The sequence below is a fragment of the Phyllobates terribilis genome, unplaced genomic scaffold, assembly GCF_046119375.1.
Source record: "Phyllobates terribilis strain yellow unplaced genomic scaffold, ASM4611937v1 Scaffold_1__5_contigs__length_1240528914, whole genome shotgun sequence".
Classification (NCBI taxonomy): Eukaryota; Metazoa; Chordata; class Amphibia; order Anura; family Dendrobatidae; genus Phyllobates; species Phyllobates terribilis.
Window position 1 is genome coordinate 533,605,430 of NW_027362761.1, and position 23,591 is coordinate 533,629,020.

Here is a 23,591-nt window from a genome sequence, read left to right on the forward strand (position 1 = left end):
GTGACAAGGGCCACAGTCTCTGCACCACTTTTCTACTGCTCCTCTCATGCCGACCCAAAAGAACCTTCCTCTTAGTAGGAACTCCAGTTTCTTCCAACCGAAGTGTCCCGCTCTGTCATGGTAAGCCCCCAGGACCATAGCTGCATCCCGCCTTGGGACCACGACTTGCCAGGTCAGCTCGTGCGTCCGGTGGTTGACAATCCTTCTGCACAACTTGCCTTCGTAGAGGAACAGCTTGCTCTTCTCCTTCCATAGCTGCTTGGCTTCCTCTGGAGCATCCGGATCTATACGGGCATCTTCCTGGGTCAGCAGATCTTTCACGAGTCGGACTGCAGGGTCACTATCTTGGGTCTCGGCCCAGCTGTGGTGAGGTAGGGGATTGATCATCACAGTTGTTAGATCCTCCTCCTTCACGCGGTGAGAGTGTTGAGCGGCTCCATACCGGTGAAACGCGGGGAGTTCTACCTCCTCCAGCTCTTCTGGGTCTTCGTCACCTTCAGGTAAGTGAGGAATCCTTGATAGGGCGTCCGCGTTGGCGTTGGTTTTGCCTGCCCGGTACTTGATCACGAAGTCATAGTTGGAGAGACGGGCCATCCACCGCTGTTCTAGGGCACCCAGTCTTGCATTGTCCAGGTGTGTCAACGGGTTGTTGTCCGTGTACACTGTGAACTTTGCGGAGGCCAGGTAATGCTTGAAGCGTTCCGTCACGGCCCACACCACCGCCAAGAATTCTAGCTTGAAGGAGCTGTAATTCTCCGGGTTCCTCTCGGTGGGCCTCAGCTTCCGGCTGGCGTATGCGATCACCCGTTCTCTGCCCTGTTGGTTTTGGGACAGTACGGCTCCCAGCCCCACATTACTGGCATCTGTGTGGAGAATGAAAGGCTGGCCGTAATCAGGGTAGGCCAGGATCTCATCCCCCGTGAGGGCCATCTTTAGCTGGCGGAAGGACTCCTCTTCCGGTTTATCCCACTTGAAGGGTGGCTTTTGACTCCTGGACTTAGACTGTCCGATCAGGAGGTCCTGCATAGGAGCTGCCATCTTGGTGAACCCGGGGATGAATCTTCGGTAGTAGCCTACCAACCCGAGAAACTGTCTCACCTCTTTGATGTTCGAGGGGCTTGGCCAGCTCTTGATTGCCGTGACCTTGTCAGGGTCGGGGGCCACTCCTTCCGCACTTACCACGTGCCCTAGGTACTGGACCTTTGGTTTCAGCAGGTGGCACTTCGATGGTTTCACCTTCAGGCCATAGCCTGCCAGGGCTTCGAACACCTCGGCCAGGTGCTTGAGATGGTCCTCGTAGGTCTTCGAATAGACAATCACGTCGTCCAGGTAAAGGAGGACCGTCTCGAAGTTTCGGTGCCCTAGACAGCATTCCATCAGCCGCTGGAAGGTCCCTGGTGCGTTGCAGAGCCCGAAAGGCATACAGTTGAATTCGCTCAGTCCCATCGGGGTGGTGAAGGCGGTCTTCTCCTTGTCAGCCTCTGCCACAGGAACCTGCCAGTACCCGCTAGTAAGGTCCAAAGTAGAAAAGAAGTTAGCAGATTTTAGTGCGGCTAAAGACTCTTCTATTCTAGGCAGCGGATATGCGTCTTTGTGGGTGATACGGTTGATTTGTCTATAGTCCACGCACATTCTCATGGTGCCGTCTTTCTTTTTGACCAGAACCAAAGGGGCTGCCCAGGGGCTACAGCTGTCTCTAATAACCCCAGCTTGTTTCATCTCTCTTAGCATGCCCTTTGCGTTCTGATAATGTGCAGGGGGTACAGGCCTGTGTCTCTCTTTTATTGGTGGGTGGCTCCCTGTGGGGATGTGGTGTTCTATCCCCTTTACTCTGCCGAAGTCTAGCGGGTGCTTACTAAAGACTCTCTCGTACTCCTGTACCACCCGGTAGACTCCTTGTTTTTGGTGCAGGGGAGTGGAGTCAGCACCCACATGGAGTTTCTGGCACCAGTCCTCCTTTTGTTTCTGGGAGCCATTACCCTCCGCCTGAGGAGATGGAGGCAAGGGTTCCACGGCCCTGATAGCTTTGTGTTCGACGACAAACAGCTTGGCGAGTGTAGCGTACCTGGGTAAGTGTACTTCCCTCTCCCCAATGTTGAGGATGCGGACGGGCACCCTCCCATGACGGACATCAACCACCCCCCGGGCTGTCAAAATGGTGGGCCTGCTGTCTGAGTACACGGGTTCTACCATGGCTTGGTAGTCTCTACCTCTCAACCCGATTGCAGTCCGACACCAGATCATCATTTCACTTTTGGGAGGCATGGAAATGGGGAATGGATCACTGAGTCTTACGCTACCGATCTCTCCACCAGACAGTTCTACCTGCTGCCGTCTCATCAGGGCTTTTATCTCCTTGTTGAGGACTCTCTGTTGGCTGGAACTAGCATTCACCGCCACCTGTTGTAGAATTACAATTACCTCTGAAAGACAATTTTCAATTATGTTAGTACCCACAGTTATTTTAGGGTGACTTTCATGACGGTCAATGTCCACAATAATCACTCCCTGTGCCGGCAGTTCAACTTTACCAATTTTAATGGTCATCTCCTTGAACCCCATCTGCGGCACGGGTAAGCCATTACTGGCGATGATGCTCAAGTTACTGTCTGGATACCGTGTGATATCAGCATCAGTCCAATACTGCTTAAAAAGTACATAAGGGATTGTGGTGACTTGCGACCCAGTATCCAACAAGGCGCTCATGGGGATACCGTCCAGCACCACGGGTAAAACCGGGCGCCCCCCAACGTACTTATTACGCCAATTGTAAGGGCCTGGTGATCTTATGCCTGGGGGTTGGCCCTCTGCCCCAGGTTGGACCCGTTTAAATTACAGTACCTGGAAATGTGTCCGGGCTGGCTGCATCGACGGCAAATGGGCTGTCCATCCTCTGCGTAGCGGTCTGTGGGCCTCCCTCGGAACGACGGTTTCCTCCTCTGTCGATGCCACGGGACATCCTCCGGACTTGAAGCCAGCTTGATGGGTCTTGACGGGTCCACTTGCAACGCCTGGACGGTCCTGGTCAACGCCGCGACGCTCCTGGTCAGCTCCTGGACTTGGTGGTGCAGGCCTTTCGACGGGGCTTGGTTCAGGGCCTGTGCATCAGCCTCCACGGAGTCCATAGAGGAGGGCGCCGCCTCCTGGTGGTAGGTGATAGCAGGGCGCCGGGGGTTTATAGCGCCACTGGTTGCAGATTCACGGAGCACCCTTATGGCCCTGTCCTTAAATTGGGCAAAGGTCAGGTCGGGGTTCTGGAAGAACATGAGGCGCAGCTGGGCCCTGTGGGCGCTGGACAGCAGACCCTCTATGAATTGTTCTGTTAGCAGCTTATCGGTTTCCTGCACACTGCCAGGGTCAGTTTGTTGAATAGCCCTCAAGGCTTCCTGCAGATTTAGGGCATAGTCTCTGATGCTGTCCTGTGCCCGCTGCTTACATCCATAGAACCTCATTTTAATCTCAGCGGAGGTACGTGTATCAAAGGTACCCCGCAGCCGGGCCAGAATACCCTTCACAGTCCCTTTCTCCTCAATGGGCCATGATTTTACCTCCCTTTGGGCTGCGCCAGTTAACTGCCCTGTCAATATGCTGACCTTCTGTTCCTCTGTCAGGGTGTAAACGTGGAACAAACTGTATAGCCTTTCCTTGAAGTCAGTTAGGGCATGGGGCTCCCCTGAGTATTTGGGCAGCCAGGCCGCTCCAGGGATGTAGGGCAAGGAAAAGGGCATCACCGCTGCTGCAGCTGCGTTGGTGGTAGTGGGCGCCTCTGTGTCCGACATCTTCTTCCCCCCCTAGTGAAGTGTGGCCTACCTTCCGACGATCCTCTTCTGTAGGCCGCGGCTCCGCTGCTGCTCTGGACGAGGACCTGGCGTCGCGTCCTGATGACGTCAGCGTCGCTGTCTCTCCCTTCCAGGACCTTGCGCAGCGTCGGTGCGTGGGGCGGAGCTTCGGATCTCGCGCGGTTTTGACGTCCACGCCCCTCTTCTTCCCGCGCGGCGTCCTGAAGATGGCGTCCGATGGCGGGAAACAGCTGCGGATGGCGGGAAGACGGCAGAAGACGGCGGGAAAAGGTCCAAGATGGCGTCTGATGGCGGGAATCGGCTCCGGATGGCGGGAAACGACTCCACAGTTAAGTTACAAAAGTCTTTTTCAGGCACGCAGTACCCGGTGGTTGCGGGCACGAAATCCTGCCGACTACGCCAAAGCTGACTCGCCCCCTGGGCCGTGGGACACTCGGATCCGGGCAATAGGGGGAACGATGGGAGTAGTAGTGGCAACCCGGTTCCGTGGCTCAGGGTGGTCAGGCCAGTGGTAGTCCGTTATATTGATTATGTCCGACTACGCCACCCGTGGATTGCGGTTATTAGGAACCGCCGCTGCATGCAGACCGCTGGGGCTGATGAGGTGTGCAGCTATGGTAGTGTGACTCCCCACGGGAAGAGTGCGGCCCCAGGGCAGTATAGTGGATGGTGGGAGTGATGGTAGTGCTGGAGGAGCAAGGAGCACACAGACAACAGGTTACAGTCCAGGGTCTTTACTAACAGGTAAACTGACCCACAAACAGTCCCAGAGCTAGGAGGGGACCTGGATGTCTGAGAGCAACGGGGAAATTGGCCCTGGTCAGGGTGAGGGTGTAGGCCTACCGTGCTTTCTACGCTCCTTCTGGCTATCTCCTCCTGATAGGATAACAGCCCACGTTTCCGAGCTTTCCGTGCTTTCTCGCCTGTATGGCCTGCGACGTGGGTTCCTTTCTGCTCCCAGCCTTGTACGGCTTTACTGGTCCCTTCGGTTGTGGCAGGGCCTCCAAGCTTCTTAGGCCAAGGAAAGTACAGTCCCTTGCGAACTGGTTCTCTGCTGGGGGATGTGGAATCCTTCCAGCCTCAGACACCAAAGTCTGGTAAAATTAAGTCTTTTCTCTGCCAAGACAGGCTCTCCTCGCCTCTTGTCTCTGGCTTGTGGCTCTCCTCCTGCCACACTTCCTCTTAGGTTACAATGCAACTTTCTGTCCCTGCTCCACTCTGGGACACGTCTCAGAGCTGAGACAGGCAATCCAGTTCTCCCCAACCCTGCCCTCAGTACCAGCTTTTATAGGGGCAGCCTGCTCCCCCTACTGGCCTGAGACAGGAGGCATTGCATGCTAATGTTCCCCTGACCAGAGAACCTCCCCCTTGCGCTCAGACACAGCTTTATTTACACTTGTGGCATCCAGGTAGGGTGACACATCACCTTACCCAGCATCCCCTTTAATCTCTTCCCTTTGGAAACGCACTCTCCATCCTTCAGTTCCTGTATGTCCAGTCCAAACAGTAGATGGCGACATTTAGTTGCGAGTGCTGTGGAACATTGACTAAGTACATCTTCTACTCTCTACCCCCTTACACATTATACCTATCAACCAAGTGCAATATAACTTTAGGAACACGTTACAAAACTCATGCCCTATATTGGCCCTAAGAACTAGGTTTGCCTCCTTATGGTGTCCTTCATTTTACTTGCATCCACATATCACTTTGCAGAGACAATTGCCAATCTCCTTAATCACTACTAAACCATCAGTGAATTTGGGAGAAAGGTAGATACTTTTGGTTAGATATGAGTCCTCGGAACAATTTGGGACAGTAAATGTATTATATAAATGTAAATTCACCACTACAACCATCATTGTGATGTAATATAATTTATTAAACTGGCAACATAAATGTAGTTTCCTGTACAAAACCTAAATTTAACAGCTTCTTATGTGCTACCATCTTACCTAATGAGAACATGAAAGTGAAGGCTTCACCAAAACCACAACTCAGCAAACAATTGTATTCTTATACCGAGGTCTCTTTCTCCATCACATTCTTCTGCAAAGTTTCTTGACTTCAGGACAATGCTTGCTTTTTGGAATCTTTTACTTCTAGTGGTCATTCTGCAGGATAAAAATTGTAAGTATCCTATATTTGACTTTCACCAGGTTTTCTAAGACTATGATCTGTTTTTTTCTGGTTTTAACGTAAGGGAATGGTTTCATCTTATTAAATAGATATAATTGTAAAGTGCTTCTAAAAACAAAAAACTTTGTAATTTCCAACTTATTAAAAATCCTCTCCTTTTTTATAAATGGACATTTTGTTTTCATTTTGTAGTTAATTGCTTGTTGATTATGTTACTGGCCACCTCTGCAGTCTAACAGCTGTGGCCGATCTCCTAGGCAGGGAGCACAATGCTTACAAGCTCTTTGCTATAGAGTTTGAAGGTGCTACTCTGAAACTGGGTGAATTCTGAATCATATTACGCACTTTGTTCCATGGAATGCAAGGAGTCAGACGCAGGCTCATGAATATTACATATACTGTACAATTGTAAGTATAAGATCAGCAGTATTCTGTGGCAAAGAGAAAGATTCAGTCTCCAGCCCATCTCCCTGGATACACCATACCCCCTGAAATCCAAGTTTAGCCTGGTCATATGATAGATTTATACACGGCAAAGGAAGGCACAGGTGCTGGGCAGGGCATATTGTACTTTAAAGGAATTCTCCAGTTTATTTATGTTTTTATTCCATTGACTTAAAACTACAGCTTTACTTACCCACTGTAGGCAAAAAACCTCAGCACTAAAAGGTAAAGAATGAAGATCTTGATCTTGACGCAATAAGTGAATATTTTATTTTGATCCTGCAAGAAAAGGTCCAATGTTTCGACCAATAATGATCTTTATCAAGGTCATCTATAGTGCCTATCAGTACATCATGGATATACAGTCATGGCCGAAAGTGTTGGCATCCTTGAAATTGTTCCAGAAAATGAAGTATTTCTCCCAGAAAATTATTGAAATTACACGTTTTGTTATACATATGTTTATTTCCTTTGTTTGTATTCGAACAACACAAAATAAAGAGCAAAAAATGAAAATTGGACATCATTTCACACAAATGGGCAGGACTAAATTGTTAGCCCCTTTCCAAAATTGTGGGTAAGCAACTTTGTTTCAAGCATGTGATGCTTGTTCAAACTCACTTGTGGCAAGTAACAGTTATGGGCAATATGTAAATCATACCTGAAACCAGATAAAATAGTTGACTCAGTCTTTGCATTGTGTGGCTGTGTGTGCCACACTAAGCATGGAGAGCAGAAAGAGGAGAAGAGAACTGTCTAAGGACTTGAGAACCAAAATTGTTGAAAAATATCAACAATCTGAGGTTACAAGTCTATCTCCAGAGATCTTGATGTTTCTTTGTCAATGGTGCGCAATATAATCAAGACATTTACAACCCATGGCAGTGTAGCTAATCTCCCTGGATGTGGACAACAGAGAAAAATTGATGAAAGGTTGCAATGGAGGATAGTCCGGATGGTTGATAAGCAGCCCCAATCAAGTTCCAAAGAAATTCAAGCTGTTGTGCAAGCTCAGAGTGCATCAGTGTCAGCTCGAACTATCCATCAACATTTGAATGAAATGAAACACTATATATAGTAGGAAACACAGGATGACCCCACTACTGACACGGAGATATAAAAAAGCTAGACTTCAGTTTTCCAAAATGTAAGTGAGTAAGCAAAAATCCTTCTGGGAAAGCGATATCTGAGACCAAGATAGAGCTTTTTGGTAAAGCATACCATTCTACTGTTTACCGAAAACGGAATGAGGCCTTCAAAGAAAAGAACACAGCACCTACAATCAAATAAGGTGGAGGTTCAAAGATGTTTCGGGGTATTTTTGCTGTTACATGATGCCTTAACTGTTTGCAAGACATCATGAAATTTGAAGATTACCAAAGGATTTTTGGTTGCAATGTAGTGCCCAGTGTCAGAAAGCTGGATTTGGATCGCAAACATACTTCAAGAAGCACCCAGAAATGAATGGAAACAAAGCGCTGGAGAGTTCTGAAGTGGCCAGCAATGAGTCTGGATCTAAATATCATTGAACACCTGTGGAGAGATCTTAAAATTGCTGTTGGGAGAAGACACCCTTCAAATATGAGAGTCCTTGAGGAGTTTGCAAAAAAAGAGCGGTCTAAAATTCCAGTTGAGAGGTGTAAGAAGCTTGTTGATAGTTACAGGAAGCGAATAATTGCTGTTATTTATCGCAAAGGGTGTGCAACCAAATTAAGTTGAGGGTGCCATCAATCTTGTCTTGACCATTTTTGGGATTTTGTGTGAAATTATGTCCAATTTGCTTTTTTTTCAGTTTTTTTGTGCTGTTCCAATGCACACAAAGGAAATAAACATATGTATAACAAAACATGTGTAATTGCAATAATTTTCTGGGAGAAATACTTCATTTTCTGGAACAATTTCAAAGGTGTCAACAGGTTCGGCCATGACTGAATGGTGGAAAATATAATGTGATAAACATAAAACAATGCAAAAATGAAAATATGTACAAAAATTATATGCAATCTCATGTCAAACTGTTCTGCAAGTTAAGGTGACCGCTTTGGATCTGTTGCAGAATTCTATGTATATATACTGCAGGTCTCAACAGGATGATAGGTCTTGGGTGGATTGAAGTGGCTTCGTAGATGGAGTGCAAGTTTGTGACTCTTGAAGGTTGAACAATTAGAAGTGGTATTACTTTCTGTTGAGGCAATCTGAGATACCTGGTTAGAAAAGTGTGCTTTCAAGTGTATAGGACGAAAAAAATGATGTAGGTCTTGGCCTAAATAGAACATGTTAAAGGAGGGGATCGGGCAGAATGATAGGCTTGGTGTAAGCGTGTAGGATGATATATTGTAGATCAGGGGTTCTTGGCTACCTGAGCTGATGCCTGCATTCATGGGTCTCTGGTGACGTCTGCCACCCCTCCATACTGGTTTCTTAGTGGTCAGTTTCTCTGTGACCCTAATAAAATGGTTTGAGAGTGAAAGGTATTGGTCGCTTTCGGAGCTGGATGTTGCTGCAGAGTAATAGGAACGGGACTGTCCGTGGGGCAAGGTGAATCCTGTGGACTGCCATCTGTAGACTTGGCCAGATACAGTATGTAGTCTTCTGTGTCACGGATGAATTTCCTTCTTTTTTTTGCTCTCTAGTCTGGATTTGAACTCTGTTGATTTTCTACACTTTACATTTGAACAGTTGATACTCTATAATTTTTATTACAATTTATATTTTATGCTTGATACTTTTTTATTGGATATAAACAGATCTCCCTTACTTTTTGGTCTCCACTTCCTATACCTCCATGCAATTGACTACATAATATCCTTTTGATAATTCTGCTGGCTTGTTTGTTCTAATCTGATATATTCCTATCTTTCTTTCAGAATCTATACTTACCCACTGTCACCCTTACTGCATGTGGTGTTTGCTGTAATGGTTGCAGTGGTGATGTCACAAAGTAACATTAGATGACTGCTGCATCCAATCACTGGGCTCAGCGGTCTAATGCCAGCTACGTCAGCAACACTGTTTAGTCCAATGATTTGCAGCAGTTATGTGATGTCGAAGTCACGTAATCACTGCAGTCATATCCACAAAGACCGGAAGCAGTCGTGGAGAGTAGGCGGTGGTGTGGCAGTGGGTAATTATAGCTGTATTTGTTATTTTTTGCATGAAAAATAAATAAAAAAAATAATAAACTGAACAACTCCTTTAAGGATTTTTTATCTTTATTAGTATTAAAATAATAAAAAGCACATCATAGATACATGCAATCTATTCTCGCTATTAGTTTACCTTCATTCCCACCATAAAAAGGTAATAAGAGACTATTATTTGCCATCATTTTCTTGTCAGTAACCCCAAACTTTTCTAGAGCGTTCCTCCTTTTATTCCCATCATACATTTCTTGGCCCTTTCAAGTGTGTTCATAGACTTTACCCTCTATATACTCAGGTTACTACTATCCAAAATGAGATTTTTCATATCAAAGAATAAAGACCCAGAATAGGTGATGTCTAGAGCAATGTCACAATATAAAGATCAGGTCGTCATCTAGTTTCCTACATCAATAAGTTGACCTGCAATTCTCAGTATTAGCTTCATACAGAGTATGGAGCTATGTACTCTATATAGTGTTCTCAGTATCTTCTCAGTGCTGGCAACAGCTGAATGTGGGGGTGCCAAGTATCAGACCCCAACCAATCTGATATCAATGACCTTTCCTTAGGGTGGGTCATTAATGGCAAACTAGTGGACAATCCCTTAATCCTGATAACGACCAAGTACCAAAAAGTTACAATGCTGGGTCCTAGGTTTTAATCCTGTACCATTTTACATTTACTACATGGGATTAAAGCTCCGGAAATGTAGTAGGAGCAAGTCTGGTCACCAGCTGTCATACACAGCCGCAAACCCTGGGGAGAGAACAGAAACAGTTTATTACCGCTTCTGTCTTCTCTTTTGCCAGTTACACACATAAATCTAAAGGATAGAAGCATTTGACAAAACACTGACAAAACACTCAAAGAAAATGGCCAGACATTTTCCTGGTGTCTTTTTAGCCATCACTTCTGTTGTAAAGTATCTTCCAAACAGAATGCGCCTGAAGAATGGTATTCTCACTTCTTTAACAGCTTGGCTGTGGTAGATCTGATGCCTTGGTCAAATACAACCTCCTTCTGCTTGACTGACAGCCTCTATGATGTATGACTTACGGCAAAAAATACATCGGTCAATCAGAAGGAGGCCTCACTGGGCTGGGAGTAGAACTGGAGTGACAAAAGCTTCAGATCTACCATAGTACTTCAGCCTCATTTGCATATCAATTCAAACACACATTTTTTTAATAACAGAGGAACAGACTGGCCATGTAAGGGTATTGTTGGACAAGTTTTAAAGAGCTACAGTTTTATATGCTGTACCTGTGTGGTCCATTGCACACACGGATCGAAAATATGTTTATGTGGACGTACCTTTATAGCGTTTATAAATAATGGGCTATATATGATACAGGGGCTTCTTAGAATGAACATACAGTAAATATGTCATTGACAAATAAGTCCCTTTTTCCCTGTGCTATAGTCAAGGACTAAACATACATGGCTTCAAATCAAGGACCACTTTGATATATTGATTCAAATCGAGGACCGCTTTGAAATACCAATTCAAAAGTCTCAGTCTATCAACCACTTCTGTAATCTGTGGCTGTTGAGAGCCAACTCTTGCTGGATGGCATCTCCAGCTCCTTCTTTAATTAGACCGCCCGGCCCAAAATTCTTGTGACATGATGCACAAGTAACCTTGCGCCAGGTCAGCTAATCAAAAATCATTTTGCAGATTCCGCCAGCTAAAAGGCAGTTCTCAGGGCTCACGTTCAGCAACCACAGATTAATGACGTGGCCGATGGATTCGCACCAGCGGTAACTGTTACATATGGTAATAGAACGATAACGATGAGTTCAGCTGGATCGTAAGTTGTAAAGATAAAGAATTAACAGTCCTTAGTTTTATCTTATTAATGTATTTAATTATTAATTAATTTCCATATTATTGTGTTTTGCAGGTAATTCTGCAGATATTGTAGGAGGTAAGGAAGCTCGCTCAAGTCCATACATGGCTTTAGTGAGAACTGGAAAAACCTTTTGTGGTGGAGCATTAATTAAGTCAGACTGGGTATTAACATCTGCAGAGTGCTTCATGTAAGTAACTTTCCAATGTAAATCAGATTTCTGAATGGTGGTGCAGAGACGTCTGCATGTGAAAATATATGCATACTATATGTATAATATATATATATATATATATATATATATATATATATACACTGCTCAAAAAAATAAAGGGAACACTTAAACAACAGAATATAACTCCAAGTACATCAAACTTCTGTGAAATCAAACTGTCCACTTAGGAAGCAACACTGATTGACAATCAATTTGACACGCTGTTGTGCAAATGGAATAGACAAGAGATGGAAATTATTAGCAATTATCAAGACACCCTCAATAAAGGAGTGGTTCTGCAGGTGGAGACCACAGACCACATCTCAGTACCAATGCTTTCTGGCTGATGTTTTGGTCACTTTTGAATGTTAGCTGTGCTTTCACACTCGTGGTAGCATGAGACGGACTCTACAACCCACAGAAGTTGCTCAGGTAGTGCAGCTCATCCAGGATGGCACATCAATGCGAGCTGTGACAAGAAGGTTTGCTGTGTCTGTCAGCGTAGTGTCCAGAGGCTGGACGCACTACCAGGAGACAGGCCAGTACACCAGGAGACGTGGAGGGGGCCGTAGGAGGGCAACAACCCAGCGGCAGGACCGCTACCTCCGCCTTTGTGCAAGGACGAACAAGAGGAGCACTGCCAGAGCCCAGCAAACTGACCTCCAGCAGGCCACAAATGTGCATGTGTCTGCACAAACGGTTAGAAACCGACTCCATGAGGGTGGTATGAAGGCCCGACGTCCACAGATGGGGGTTGTGCAAAGTCGCCACTGGTGCCCTGTGTGCTTCACAGATGAAAGCAGGTTCACACTGATCACATGTGACAGACGTGACAGAGTCTGGAGATGCCATGGAGAGCGATCTGCTGCCTGCAACATTCTTCAGCATGACCGGTTTGGCAGTAAGTCAGTAATGGTGTGGGGTGGCATTTCTTTGGAGGGCCGCACAGCCCTCCATGTGCTCGCCAAAGGTAGCATGACTGCCATTAGGTACCGAGATGAGTTCCTCAGACCCCTTGTGAGACCATATGCTGGTGCGATTGGCCCTGGGTTCCTCCTAATGCAGGTCAATGCCATACCTCATGTGGCTGGAGTGTGTCAGCAGTTCCTGAAAGATGAAGGCATTGAAGCTACGGAATGGCCCGCCCATTCCCCAGACCTGAATCCGATTGAGCACATCTGGGACATCATGTCTCACTCCATCCACCAACGTCACGTTGCACCACAGACTGTCCAGGAGTTGGCGGATGATTTAGTCCAGGTCTGGGAGGAGATCAATCAGGAGACCATCCGCAACCTCATCAGGAGCATGCCCAGGCATTGTAGGGAGGTTATACAGGCACATGGAGGACACACACAATACTGAACCTCATTTTGATTTGTTTTAAGGACATTACATCAAAGTTGGATCAGCCTGTAGTGTGTTTTTCCACTTTAATTTTGGGGGTGACTCCAAATCCAGGCCTCCATTGGTTAATAAATTTGATTTCCATTGATGATTTTTGCGTGATTTTGTTGTCCCCACATTCAACTTTGTACAGAACAAAGTATTCAATGAGAATATTTCATCCATTCAGATCTAGAATGTGTTATTTGAGTGTTCCCTTTATTTTTTTGAGCAGTATATATATATATATATATATATATATATATATATATATATATATATATACAGTACAGACCAAACGTTTGGACACACCTTCTCATTTAAAGATTTTTCTGTATTTTCATGACTATGAAAATTGTACACTCACACTGAAGGCATCAAGACTATGAATTAACACATGTGGAATTATATACTTAACAAAAAAGTGTGAAACAACTGAAAATATGTCTTATATTCTAGGTTCTTCAAAGTAGCCACCTTTTGCTTTGATGACTGCTTTGCACACTCTTGGCATTCTCTTGATGAGCTTCAAGAGGTAGTCACCGGAAATGGTTTTCACTTCACAGGTGTGCCCTGTCAGGTTTAATAAGTGGAATTTCTTGCCTTATAAATGGGGTTGGGACCATCAGTTGTGTTGTGCAGAAGCCAGGTGGATACACAGCTGATAGTCCTACTAAATAGACTGTTAGAATTTGTATTATGGCAAGAAAAAAGCAGCTAAGTAAAGAAAAACGAGTGGCCATCATTACTTTAAGAAATGAAGGTCAGTCAGTCCGAAAAATTGGGCAAACTTTGAAAGTGTCCCCAAGTGCAGTTGCAAAAATCATCAAACACTACAAAGAAACTGGCTCACATGAGGACCACCCTAGGAAAGGAAGACCAAGAGTCACCTCTGCTTCTGAGGATAAGTTTATCCGAGTCACCAGCCTCAGAAATCGTAGGTTAACAGCAGCTCAGATTAGAGACCAGGTCAATGCCACACAGAGTTCGAGCAGCAGACACATCTCTACAACAACTGTTAAGAGGAGACTTTGTGCAGCAGGCCTTCATGGTAAAATAGCTGCTAGGAAACCACTGCTAAGGACCGGCAACAAGCAGAAGAGACTTGTTTGGGCTAAAGAACACAAGCAATGGACATTAGACCAGTGGAAATCTGTGCGTTGGTCTGATGAGTCCAAATTTGAGATCTTTGGTTCTAACCACCGTGTCTTTGTGCGACGCAGAAAAGGTGAACGGATGGACTCTACATGTCTGGTTCCCACCGTGAAGCATGGAGGAGGAGGTGTGATGGTGTGGTGGTGCTTTGCTGGTGACACTGTTGGGGATTTATTCAAAATTGAAGGCATACTGAACCAACATGGCTACCACAGTATCTTGCAGCGGCATGCTATTCCATCCGGTTTGGGTTTAGTTGGACCATCATTTATTTTTCAACAGGGCAATGACCCCAAACACACCTCCAGGCTGTGTAAGGGCTATTTGACCAAGAAGGAGAGTGATGGGGTGCTACGCCAGATGACCTGGCCTCCACAGTCACCAGACCTGAACCCAATCGAGATGGTTTGGGGTGAGCTGGACTGCAGAGTGAAGGCAAAAGGGCCAACAAGTGATAAGCATCTCTGGGAACGCCTTCAATATTGTTGGAAGACCATTTCCGGTGACTACCTCTTGAAGCTCATCAAGAGAATGCCAAGAGTGTGCAGAGCAGTCATCAAAGCAAAAGGTGGCTACTTTGAAGAACCTAGAATATAAGACATATTTTCAGTTGTTTCACACTTTTTTCTTAAGTATATAATTCCACATGGGTTAATTCATAGTTTTGATGCCTTCAGTGTGAATGTACAATTTTCATAGTCATGAAAATACAGAAAAATCTTTAAATGAGAAGGTGTGTCCAAACTTTTGGTCTGTACTGTATATATATATATATATATATATATATATATATATCTTCAAAAAAATTCATGATTTTAGAGGACCACCGTGATATCTGATCGGCAGCGAACAGATCTGAAATTGTTTGAAGAGACTGCAGTGGTTGAAAAGAGATGTCCTTTAAATATTGGAGATGTCATAACTAGGATTACTGAAATGCTTGGACACAAGTAGATCTGTCCTTTTTTTCTTTTATCATATGACAATGAATGTTCATTTTTATTTCTAAGTTTGTTTCGTCTCAACTGGTGAGATGGATCCTCAAAGCCCTGGGTCTGAAAGAAGACCTGTAGAGCTGCAAGGACAGGTGGCACAGGAGCAGCAGGATGGAGACGTGGGCTATAAAGGAGATGTCAAGCTAATGTAGTAAAGTTGGAACAGTGATGACTTATATAGCACAACTGGGTTGGTGATGATTGGTAAAGCAAACCCGTACCATAAAGTAGCAGAGTTGGTACAGAGATGTAGCAGAGTTGATAACATGATGCAGCAAGACATCATGGGGAAGCCCACATGGCCGCACATGAGGTCATGAAATCCTTCTCTGGCTCATGCAACTTTCTGTTTTGTGTTAAATGGCATTGGGCATTGGTTGGGCAATTTGTGCAAATATTGAATCTAAATTTGTTCAAATACACCTGGACTTGTGAATTTTCTAACATTGGATTTGCATCATATGTGTTTGTTCATCTCTGTCATATAACTGTAGACTAGTTCTAGTTTTATTACATGTGTGTTACATGGGACTTAATTGATTGCAGTTTCAAAATGTCACTGAATGTAACACAATTTAGTTGGGCACTGTCGATCAATCCCTGGATTTGTTGGATTTGCATTCCTGACAAAGAAGCCAGCCTTTGTTCTGAAATGTGATGTTTCAAAGAAGAAAAAAAAGTTTCACCAATTAACCTTTTCATAGGTAGTAAGTGTGAACTTTACTTCTACAGGTGTGAAGAAAACAATGTCACACCTACACAACCATCTTTTTTTAAAGGAAACTTGTCATAATAAAAATGCAGTCCAATCTGCAGGCACAATGTTATAGAGCAGGGGGAGCTGAGTAGATTATTATATAATTTTGAGAATTATGAATTTTGAGAAATGATTCAGTATTAACTGTGTGTTAATCATTTAGCCTCTGTTATTTCTGGGATTTTCAGTCCAGTGGGTGACCCAATCAACACCTGACAGTTTTCTTTGTGTAAGTGTGCATGTAAAGATAGCTGTCAATTACTGATAGGACCGCCCATTGGACCAAAAATCCCAGAAAAAGCAGGGGATTAAATGATTAAAACACGGGTTATACTGAATCTTTTCTTCGATAAATATATTTCAATCTACTCAGCTCCCCCTGATCTATAAGATCACTATAACACTGTGCCTGCAGAATGGACAGTATTTCATGCTGACAGGTTTGCTTTAACTATACTTATGGTTCTTTGCGGTGTCCATCGGGTCTAAATGACCTATACATATGATATTATATCTGCATCATACTTTTTGTGTTTTTTCTCTGTAATTTCTCAAAGTATATATTGTTTTACATGTTTGTACCATATTATTTACTATCACATATACACTGTGTGCACAATTATTAGGCAGTGAGTATTTTGATCATATCATCATTTTTACACAGATTTTCCAACTCCAGGCTGGATAAACTTGACTGCTTATTGGATGAATTAGATTAGATCAGAGGTGTATCTAGGTCTTCTAGCACCCGGGCACCCGGCGCAAGAATTCAGTTTGGCGCCCCCCCTTCCCCTCTCCCGCTCCTTCCCCAGCACATATGCGATTTGCACACTAAGGCCACGGCCCCACTATCAGTATCAGTATTTGGTCAGTATTTTTTCTCAGGAGTGGGAGCCAAAACCAGGAGTGGGTGATAAATGCAGAATTGGTGACTTGTTTCTATTATACCTTTTCTCTGATTGTTCCTCACTCAGTTTTGGCTCCCACTCCTGAGATAAAATACTGACTGAATGCTGACCAAATACTGATAGTGGGGCCGTGTCCAAATACTGATAGTGGGGCCGTGTCCTTAGTCACGTGCCGACGAGCTGCTCTTCCTAATTCTCTCTGAGAGAAGCAGGAAGAAAAGCTCGTTGTCAGGTGACCATAAGTATGAAAATCGCATGTGAGTGAGGTGGCCATGTGATGACTGATGGAACCTGCAGGCAGAGCTGAATCCTGACTGTGAGTATATTACTTGCTGTCAGGATTGTCTACAGGGCTTCATTTTATAATTAACGGGCTTGTCCAGGTTTGAGATGAAAGTCTGCAGTCACTGTATGGACTTCAGGCTTCTGAATTCTCACAGCGCATGCACTGCACACTTTTAGGATTCTCCCTTGCCATGGCAAGAGTGGACGGTCATGTCACCACAAGTATGCGATGTGTATTCTTCTGGCCACATTCTGACTAGATGCGTCCGGCCTCCCTCAATTTATTTTCATTGAGCGAGGCCCCGCATGTATAGTCAGCACGTGACTGCATGTATACCAATCGCTGACACAACACAATCCTGACAGCGTGCAGTGTGCACTGTGAGAATTCAGAAGTCTGCAGTCACATAGAATGACTGTAGACTCATCACAAACATGGACAACATCTTTAATGCTCCTAACATAAATAAAAATAAAAAAATGTCAGCATCATAAAAAATATTTACATCCAGCCTGACAGCGCCCCCCTGCCAGCTGCGTCCGGGGCACATGCCCCGCCTGTTTCCCCCTAGATATGCCCCTGGATTAGATGATGTGTATTTGTGTAATGAAGAGGTGAGGCCTAAGGATTCAATGCCCTTTACCAAGGAGGGCAGAATTGTTAGAAAGCTTGATTTCCTAAGCCAAAATAGACTAAAAAGATATTTAACTGATGCTAAAAACTCAAAAATTGTTGAAAGAGGGCTCCAGCGCTCTTGAAATTGGTAAGGTATTGGGGTGTGATCAAATAATCATCAAAAGTTTGTTGCAAATAATCAACAGGGTTGCAAAAAATCAGAAATCAGAAAGAATCAAATGTGAAGCAACCAGCCATTATCCTCCAGTGCAGTCATATTCCAGAACTGCCACCTACCTGGAGGCCCATAAGTACAAGGTGCTCAGTGCTCAGAGACATGGTTGAGGTGAGGAGGGCTGAAACTTGACCACCACTGAACAAGACACAGAAGTGGAACAACAAGACTGGGCCAAGAAATATCTGAAGACAGATTTATCAAAGGTTTTATGGACTGATGATATGAGAGTGACTCTCGATGGACCAGATAGATGGGCCTGTGGCTGGATCAGTAACTGGCACAGACCTCTACTTCCACACAGACGCCAGCAAGGTGGAGGTGGGTACTGTTATGGGCTGGTATTATTAAAGATGAGCCAGTTGGACCTTTTTGAGGTGAGGATTGACTAAAAGTCAACTCCTGAGCCAATTTTTAGAAGACACTTTCTTCAAGCAGTGGTATAGATGTCATAGCTGCAGGGCAGTATGGGAAGGGGGCGCAGCACTGCAAAATGACGTGTGCCTCCTCTCTGATGCTTTATGTTTGAAATCACGTGACACCACGAATTTCAGGAAATTTTACTCAAACTCGATCCTCCTTGAATTGATCCGCTCATCTCTAGCAGCCACAAATTCTCTTTAATTTTCAGTCATTCAGTGGTGCATATATATATATATATATATATATATATATATATATATATATATATATATATACACTGCTCAAAAAATAAATGGAACACTCAAATGACACATCCTAGATCTGAATGAATGAAATATTCTCATTGAATACTTTGTTCTGTATAAAGTTGAATGTGCTGACAACAAAATCACACAAAAATCATCAATGGAAATCAAATTTATTAACCATTGGAGGCCTGGATTTGGAGTCACCCCCAAAATTAAAGTGGAAAAACACACTACAGGCTGATCCAACTTTGATGTAATGTCCTTAAAACAAGTCAAAATGAGGCTCAGTATTGTGTGTGGCCTCCACGTGCCTGTATGACCTCCCTACAACGCCTGGGCATGCTCCTGATGAGGTTGCGGATGGTCTCCTGTGGGATCTCCTCCCAGACCTGGACTAAAGCATCCGCCAACTCCTGGACAGTGTGTGGTGCAACGTGACGTTGATGGATGGAGCGAGACATGATGTCCCAGATGTGCTCAATCGGATTCAGGTCTGGGAAACGGGCGGGTCTGTCCATAGCTTCAATGCCTTCATCTTGCAGGAACTGCTGATGCAATCCAGCCACATGAGGTCTGGCATTGTCCTGCATTACGAGGAACCCAGGGCCAACCGCACCAGCATATGGTCTCACAAGGGGTCTGAGGATCTCATCTCGGTACCTAATGGCAGTCAGGCTACCTCTGGCGAGCACATGGAGGGCTGTGCGGCCCTCCAAAGAAATGCCACCCCACGCCATTACTGACCCACTGCCAAACCGGTCATGCTGAAGGATGTTGCAGGCAGCAGATCGCTCTCCACGGCGTCTCCAGACTCTGTCACGTCTGTCACATGTGCTCAGTGTGAACCTGTTTTCATCTGTGAAGAGCACAGGGCACCAGTGGCAACTTTGCCAATCCTGGTGTTCTGTGGCAAATGCCAAGCGTCCTGCACGGTGTTGGGCTGTGAGCACAATCCCCATCTGTGGACGTCGGGCCCTCATACCACCCTCATGGAGTTGGTTTCTAACCATTTGTGCAGACACATGCACATTTGTGGCCTGCTGGAGGTCATTTTGCTGGGCTCTGGCAGTGCTCCTCCTGTTCCTCCTTGCACAAAGGCAGAGGTAGCGGCTCTGCTGCTGGGTTGTTGCCCTCCTACGGCCCCCTCCACGTCTCCTGGTGTACTGGCCTGTCTCTTGGTAGCGCCTCCAGCCTCTGGACACTACACTGACAGACACAGCAAACCTTCTTGCCACAGCTCGCACTGATGTGCCATCCAGGATGAGCTGCACTACCTGAGCAACTTCTGTGGGTTGTAGAGTCCGTCTCATGCTACCACAAGTGTGAAAGCACAACCAACATTCAAAAGTGACCAAAACATCAGCCAGAAAGCATTGGTACTGAGATGTGGTCTGTGGTCCCCACCTGCAGAACCACTCCTTTATTGAGTGGGTCTTGATAATTGCCAATAATTTCCATCTCTTGTCTATTCCATTTGCACAACAGCATGTCAAATTGATTGTCAATCAGTGTTGCTTCCTAAGTGGACAGTTTGATTTCACAGAAGTTTGATTTACTTGGAGTTATATTCTGTTGTTTAAGTGTTCCCTTTATTTTTTTGAGCAGTGTATATATATATATACACACAGGTTTATGCTTTGCTCACTTAACCTTTTTTTTAAAAATATTTCACTTTCCTTCACTGATGTCTTTCCTTTTCCACACTTCTACTTCACACTAAAACACATTCACTAGTCTCTTTAATCATATTGTCACAGGAATATATTGGTGCTATATAAATAAAAGGATTATTTAACTATTGGAGTTAATATTTCTACACACTTATCTATTACAGCAATACTACTATTTACAGTATATTACTTCTCGTATTCTCACAACTTGTATACCTGTTGGTTTTCACTCATTCTTCGCACCATCTATGCTCTGATTTCTGAAAGTGTTTTCACCAGTTTTCTAATGTAAAACACCTTCAAGTTTTGCAAATGTTTTTGCGGAACTTGTAAGTCCAGTAAAAAATTGTCAGCTTTTGGCATTTTCACAAGAGTCCTGGTCAGCTTCGCCAAAATGGATGGAACATGGGCAGGATGGGCATAGATAAACCCTTATGAAAATTTTAGTGGCGTATATTTTTCGTAATATTTCTGGAAGAGGTGCAAGATGCACCTAATCCATTAAGTGATGTGCGCCTCTTAATGAATTAGATTTATCTCACTCCAGCAATCCTATTCATAAGGACTGGAATGCATGATGCCAATCTTAATGAATCAAAGTCTATATCTCATCCTGGTTGCTAATTTAGGTTTGTTTTGTTTTTTTATTGCCATATTTTGTGGTTTCTTTCTTTGCACTTGCATTTTATCATTGGAGCCTATGTGCATCTATTCCTGTCATGCCCTTGACCAGAGCTGTCTGTCGTGTTTGTGACGCGCCCCTTGGGCTGTGTGTGGGGTAATACCCGGAGCCGGGTCTCTGTGTAATGCTGGGGGTTGTAGTCTCGGTGGCGGCGACCCGGTCCCGTGGCTCAGGGTGGTCAAACCAGTGGCGGATCTGTTCATTTGGTTATTAATGTTTAAATGTCCGACTACGCCACCCGTGGATTGCGGTCACTGAGAACCGCTGCTGCGGGGCAGACCGCTGAGGCTGATGTTGTGTGCGCAGCAGAGGGTAGTATAACTCCCCACGGGAGGAGTATAGCCTCAGGGCAGTGAATGCAGATGGTGGGGGTGATGGTGCGCGGGAGCAACAGTAATGACTCAGAGTCCAGTGATGCAGTCCAGGGTCTTTACTCACAGTTTTACACTCCAAGCCACTTCTGCAGGTAATGGCTGCCCACGTTGTACTGTGCTCACCAGGTGAGGGGCTCGGCCAACTCCCAGATACCTTTGGAATTCTTTTCAGGACCCCCTTCGTGTGTCCTTTCTCTGGCCTATTGTACCCCACTATTGACCACGTTTCTGTCCAGCTGCCTCGGGCCTTGGCGGGCAAATGTATGTTCCGTTTCCCTGGGCCCTATATGCTGCCTTCCTAATGGGTGTAGTGAGGGGCCGTAACACGTGCAATGCCACGGCCTCCGGTTACTAGCTGAGAGTAGTTGCTCTCCTCCACTAGATGAGGGATCCAGTTCTCTTTCTTGGCCTGACCCCCCTACTCTGGTAGCGGTGGGCATACGGTGGCGACTGGCCGGTCCACACCCCTGGGGTCCTTTCACTCCACTCCTGGAGCCTCGTTCGTTCCTCTCCTCTCCTTTCTTCTCCTCCAGGCCCAGGCCTTGTGACTTGGCCTGCCCGCGGAGCAGAGCTTGTACAGAACCCCTGCTCCCAGTCTCCTTCTCTCTCTTCTCCCTCACTTCTCTTTCTCCTTGACTCCTAGATGGTGCCCACCTTATATACTCCTCCTTCCAGTGCACCCTGGATCTACTCTCCCCACCCACCCACTACCGGGTTCCCCCTGTCTAGGTGTTCCCTCCCCCCACTCCAGACAGGGACAGGGGCAGTTGTGCTCACTCTTGGGAGCATTGTCGCCCTGCCCCCCGGAAATGTGGTGTAGTGCATGTGGTTGATAGGGTCCTGAGCCACACTCCATCCTTACCTGGAAGTGAGATATCACACCTCTGGGTGAGATGCAATGCCTCTGTAGCGACCGAACCCTCGGGGCGCTACATTTGTGATACTTGTTGGTCAGTAACATATTTATTTCATTCAAGAGATAGAGATTTTTTTATTATATTGCAATTATGTATTTTTCCGTGATTATCACTCTCCTGTTTTGTATAAATTGTGATTACATACATGTGGTCACTGATATATGAATTCTAATGAAGTTTTGACTGATATTTATTAGCTCATGTGACTTATATGAGAAGTATGTTTCATTTGTTGTATTGTATTTTGGTTTTAATGACCATTTTGTAGTGGCACAGCTGGTATCTCATGGCAGTAATTCTGCTGTCCTTGGTCCTCCTCTCTCGGTAATGACACCAAAAATGACCATAAACCATGCACCTGTTGACTAGTTCTTGGGAGTTTTATTTATGTGTGTTACATGGGATTTGTTTGACTTCTGTTTCAAATGTCACTGTTTTCAAAACTATTTAGGTGAGAGCTACTAGCTTTAATGGACGTTATGATGTCTGTCTTATTGTAGAACTATAGAGGGTGAAAGTAAGATAATAGTGGAGCTGCCTCTGGTCCATCCATCGGAAGATGGTGAAAATAAAAATCTGAAGAACTTGACAAAGAGGTCGGCTTCGGTTAAGAATTGAGTTACTTCAAACAAAAACCGTTGTCGACAATAAGTCTCATCACCAGTGAGAAGTGTGAACTTTCCTTCCACATGTGTGAAGAAAACAAGTTCACACCCACCGAGTCATCATATCAACCTCAAAAACTCATGAAGCCCTAGAAAATATCTATATCATGTCATCTTGGCACATTTATATACAGCACTACAAACATAACAATGTATTGGCCCCGATACAAAATCTATACTGGGGACTCGGAGCCCATCCATTATTCATTCACATAGGACTGCTACAATTGCAACCTGCATAACTAGAGCCCGGAATAATATATCTCTTTCCTGTTTTCAATATATATTAAAGGGAATGTTTTGAATTCTATTTCAAAATATGTCAACCAACATATGGTCTCCATGAAGTGATGAAGTGCATCCCCAACCTGTAGCTCGAGAGCTCGCGGCTATCTGCCAGCTTGGTGCATTAGCACCAAATGTAGCAAACAGCTCTTAAGGGCAGATCTCTAGATGGTGACTTTTGTGTGTAGCCCTGCATAGAAGAGCAGATCTGAATGAGGGTAAGATAGGAAACCCTGGAGCTTGGCATACTGCCTTGATGTGATTTCAGTGGAAAAGCTTTGGCTGTAATTATACCAGTAATGGGGGCTCTGGTTGTCACTACTGTGAGTAGGGCAGGAGCTGGATTTTTCTCGCGACCCTCTTTCATAGCTGAATGTGGCTCTCAAGGTCAGAAAGGTTG

General features: G+C 45.0%; 1 protein-coding gene across 1 annotated transcript in view; it reads left to right on the forward strand.

Moving 5' to 3' along the window:
• The first annotated feature begins 5,751 nt into the window (after positions 1–5,751).
• The window catches only part of LOC141168673 (granzyme A-like), a 37,241-nt gene continuing 19,401 nt past the window's right edge, over positions 5,752–23,591 (forward strand). The window contains exons 1-2 of the mRNA XM_073655069.1: positions 5,752–5,930; positions 11,431–11,566. Of these exons, the coding sequence (XP_073511170.1) occupies positions 5,876–5,930; positions 11,431–11,566 (191 nt within the window). The 5' untranslated portion in view covers positions 5,752–5,875. The remainder of the gene's footprint in view (positions 5,931–11,430; positions 11,567–23,591) is intronic.